At 41.5% G+C, this 4,092-nt stretch overlaps 1 protein-coding gene across 1 annotated transcript in view; it reads right to left on the minus strand.

Annotated features, from left to right (window-relative positions):
- Recql (RecQ like helicase) overlaps nt 1-4,092 on the minus strand; it is a 30,686-nt gene that overhangs the window by 7,243 nt on the left and 19,351 nt on the right. The window contains exon 7 of the mRNA XM_010615680.3: nt 405-571. Within this exon, the coding sequence (XP_010613982.1) occupies nt 405-571 (167 nt within the window). The remainder of the gene's footprint in view (nt 1-404; nt 572-4,092) is intronic.

Here is a 4,092-nt window from a genome sequence, read left to right on the forward strand (position 1 = left end):
AAAAAAAAAAAAAAAAAAAAAAAAAAAAAAAAATCTATGTAAGATAATGGCCAGATGATAGTACTTTCAGGATCTGTTCATGTTTCTATTATGAAGTCATTTCAGCAGAGATAGCAGTGGGGTCCTTGCTATCATCCCATCTTTTCTCTCCATATTTGCAAAAGAATGTACATAAATTTAACAAAGGTATATGACTTGTGTATATATTAAAGGATTATGAATAAGCACTAAAAATATCTTAAAATCACCTCCTTATGTTAATTTTGTATACTGTATCATTGTTATTCATGTAAATAAACAGCATGAAAAAGTAGAATCTCTGCTATAATTCTTCACTAAAGTAACAAATTGACATAAAATTACAAAACTGACATAAAATTACAAATTGACATAAAATTACAGACCTCATAATAAAGATTTGGACGATTAAAAGAAGCTGTAAAAGTAATACACTTTTCAACACACAAAATTTTCTGAGCATCCTTTAAAACATGGTTTGTTGCAGTTGCAGTCAGCCCAATTAGAGATGTATTAGGGAACTGCCGCTTCAAGATGCCAAGTGCTTTATAATCTGAAAAAGACAAAGTGGGACTGTTTGATTCTCAAAGGAATAAAGTAAACGACACTCTCAACGTTATGCAGAAAAATCAATGACCTCAATAACTCATCTCCATAGCTGTCGATAACAGTAAACTTGCAGTTAGTTGCCTGCCAGTCTGCCTGACTAGGTAGGCTTTATTATACCTTACTTAAGAACCATTCTTCTTGGCCACAGGTACAACTTCCTGTTGAAGAGAGGAAACATTAAATATGCCATCAAGCTGCACACTGCCTAACCATAGAGTCAAGAGATAGTGGTGTTACCATAGCAGTTGAATCGCCTAAAAGTGACAAAAAATAAAAGAAGCCACTAGCCAAAACCCTTCTGCTGTCTAGTACCATGTAAGGGTAGCAAGCTCAGAGCAGAAGAGGTTTGGTGAGAGCACTGCTTTTCACAGAATCTATTTCAGGGAAACTATGCTGAACTCATACTTGTCATACTTATATAAATCACTATCTAGGTGGTCCTTCAGGTTGCTCATCACCACTTCAGCTCTCTGGAGAAAAGTGAAAAAGAAATGTGGTAGAAATAGCTAAACACTAAGGTAGAAGACTACGATGAAAGTAGGAATCTGTGATGATTTCAAGGAGGCAACACTTGAGTTGGGTCTTAATAACTAGAAGTTCACTAAACAAGAAAGAAGAAGGACATTAAGCAGAGAGTGCAGCGTAAAATACAAATACACTGGCATGAAATCGCTTAGCACATTCACACAACAAGCAGCTCGCTGGGATAAACCATAGGGCTTGTGCTGGATAAGTCTATCATCTAATCCATTCAGCTGGGAAGTCTAAGTCCTTCCATGCTTCCTCCTAAATTACAGTGATCCAAAAGAGGAATGTGTGCAAGACTTGGGAGGCAGGAAAAACCAGCTCCTTGAAGATCTTTCTGGACAGATAGCATCACGGATCGATGCAGAAAGGCCCAGCCAGTTCCAGCTCAGCCTAGTTCTTTTCCACTCCTCACTGGGCTCTTCCTCCCAACTGCAGCCTTCACAATCAACAGCAGCTCCAGCAGACTCTTAGCAGCAGGCTCACAGGAGTGATAGCTACTTATCTGAATCAGTAATGGAGATCTTTCCGTAAGCTTGTCCATTGGCACTAGATATCCAGTTGCAGGTTCCTCTACAAGTTCTCCCGCATCACCACTTTGAGACTAGTCAGAGATTTTTCTCTAATCCTTCAGACTTCCCCACTTCCTCTTGCAATTGTGCAAGGTCTACTTCCTGCACTAAATCTCTACGATGGTTAATCTTGAGGGTCAACCTGATTGGCTTGAGAGGGTGTTATGGTTTGAGTCTGGATGTCCCCCCAAAGCCTCATTTGGTCAGAGGTTGCTGAATCTGGAATGGGTATATGATGCTGGGATTAAGGGCATGTGATTATCAAACCACTACCTGTGAGTAAGTGGTCTGACACCACCCTCATCTTGGTAGCTGGATGGGATAAAAGAGGCAGAAAGATGCAGTGAAGGTGTCTTTTTGCCTTTGTTTCCTTGCGCATGCGGTGTTGCTTCTCCTCTACAATGCCTGTCTGCCACCCTGCCTTGGAGCCAGCCTGTTACGGACTGAAACCTTCATGAACTACAAGCCAAATCAGCCTCTTCCCCTCCAACTTTGGGTGTTGGGTTTTCTGACTCAGCTATGAAAGAAAAGTAACTCACACAGAGGATTAGGAAAGCACGCTCCTGTGAATGTGTGGGTGGGTTGTGGGGGTGTGGCCTTAAGGAGTATGGTTCCTGGCCCTTTCCACCCTGGGCTCTCCCTCTGCTCTCTGCTTCTCAGATGCTGTAAATTGGGCCGCTTTCCTGTGCCGTGATGTTTTTGACTTGAAGCCAACTGACCATGGACTGACACGTCTGAAACTGCGAGCCAAAATAAACTACTTCTACTTTAAGTTGTTTATGTTAGGTATTTTATCACAGCAATGGAAAAGCTGACTAATACGGTCTTCTATCCTGTAGCATTTGTAGCAACCCTGTTTCCCTGCCTGAAACTTGATACTGTCATACAGAAAACAGGAATAAGTAAAACAATAAACAATGTAGTCCCTTGGTTCTAAGAAATTAGGACTTAGGATATAAAAAGTTATCATGTAATTTTCAAGTCAGACAAAGGACATAAATAGATTAATGTTTCAGAAATTATCTTCTGGAGGCAGGACAAAGGATATACTTGAATAGACAAAAGATTGGATAAAGGAGAACCAGTTACAAAATAGCAGAAAAAATAACAGAGAATGTCAAATAAGGACACTAAGGATAAATCAAAAAGAAAAGACTAAAAAGAAATGCACAAATTACAACTCTATGGGTCCTAGTGACTATTGCGATATGGAGGTCACAGGTAGCGTGCAAAGGAGAGGGAATGAGTCCTACACTAATCCATTCACCAATAGATAAATGTTGGCCAAGCATGTCTCAAGGCAATGGAGACAAAGCGGTGAGCAAGACAAGAAACCACTAATAGGGGCCAGGGATTTAGCTCAGTGGTGCCACCTCCTGCATCACAAGTGCAAGGTCCCGAGTTCGATCCCCGGTACCGGGGGAAAAAAAACAAAAAACAAAAATCACACACACAAAAAAGAATCAACCACTAAATAATCTATTACCAGAGTGATAACTGCTCATAGTAGGAAGCTCCCATGAGCAAAGGGAAGAATAGGAAATTAGGTACCCAGATAGAATCAAATCGCATATCGACCAACGGGGCCCAGTCGAGAACTTTGAATTTTATTCTATGTACACAGACGAACTGCTGAATAGTTTAGGTCAAATTAACATAATTTGATTTCTATTTGGAAAAGATCACTTCGGTGGCCACGTGGAGAAGAAGCTGTCAAAGGATAGACTGAAATCAAAAACTATTTAAACAGTTATCACCAGAGACCAATGGAAAGGAGCCCAGTCAGACTCAAGAGATAGGACAAAGAGAAATGGACAAACTTGAGATTCATTTTAGAGGTAGAGCTGTTGGGACTTAGTGGCAAGTTAGAGAGGCAGAGGTGTGAGACATCAAGGATGACACGCTGCCTCTTCAGTTGGTTTCCCCGGCTCCAGCCCCATCCTTCCATTTTCTGCATGCTACATGTCCACTTTGCCAGGTGGCCCAGCAGGAGATGCCATGACACTGTCTGCGGCTTGCTGTGGGCTTGCTCAGGTCCCACGGTGTCAGCCCGGAGAGGCTCAGGAGCAGCTGAACACAGCTGGCAGCTTTTCCAGCCTTTGAAGAAGCAACTTTATCTTGGATCCACTTGAACTCTCCCTGTAGGAGGGACTCCAGAAACCAAGGAACTTTGCCTCCTCACGGGTCTGAGAGCCAGTTCCCCCCAGGCACCTCATCTAAGCGTCTTAAGTTTTAGTAGCTTTTTATTGCCAGCCTTTTCTTCCTATTCCTCTAACCCTATAGACGATAGCTGCTTCTTCTAGTTTGTACTTCTATGGTATCTGAGTGTTTTACATTTTAATTATCTACTTAATCAATTTTTACATTT

This window comes from Fukomys damarensis, unplaced genomic scaffold (genome assembly GCF_012274545.1).
Source record: "Fukomys damarensis isolate Sample0158 unplaced genomic scaffold, DMR_v1.0_HiC HiC_scaffold_19, whole genome shotgun sequence".
NCBI classification, from domain to species: domain Eukaryota; kingdom Metazoa; phylum Chordata; class Mammalia; order Rodentia; family Bathyergidae; genus Fukomys; species Fukomys damarensis.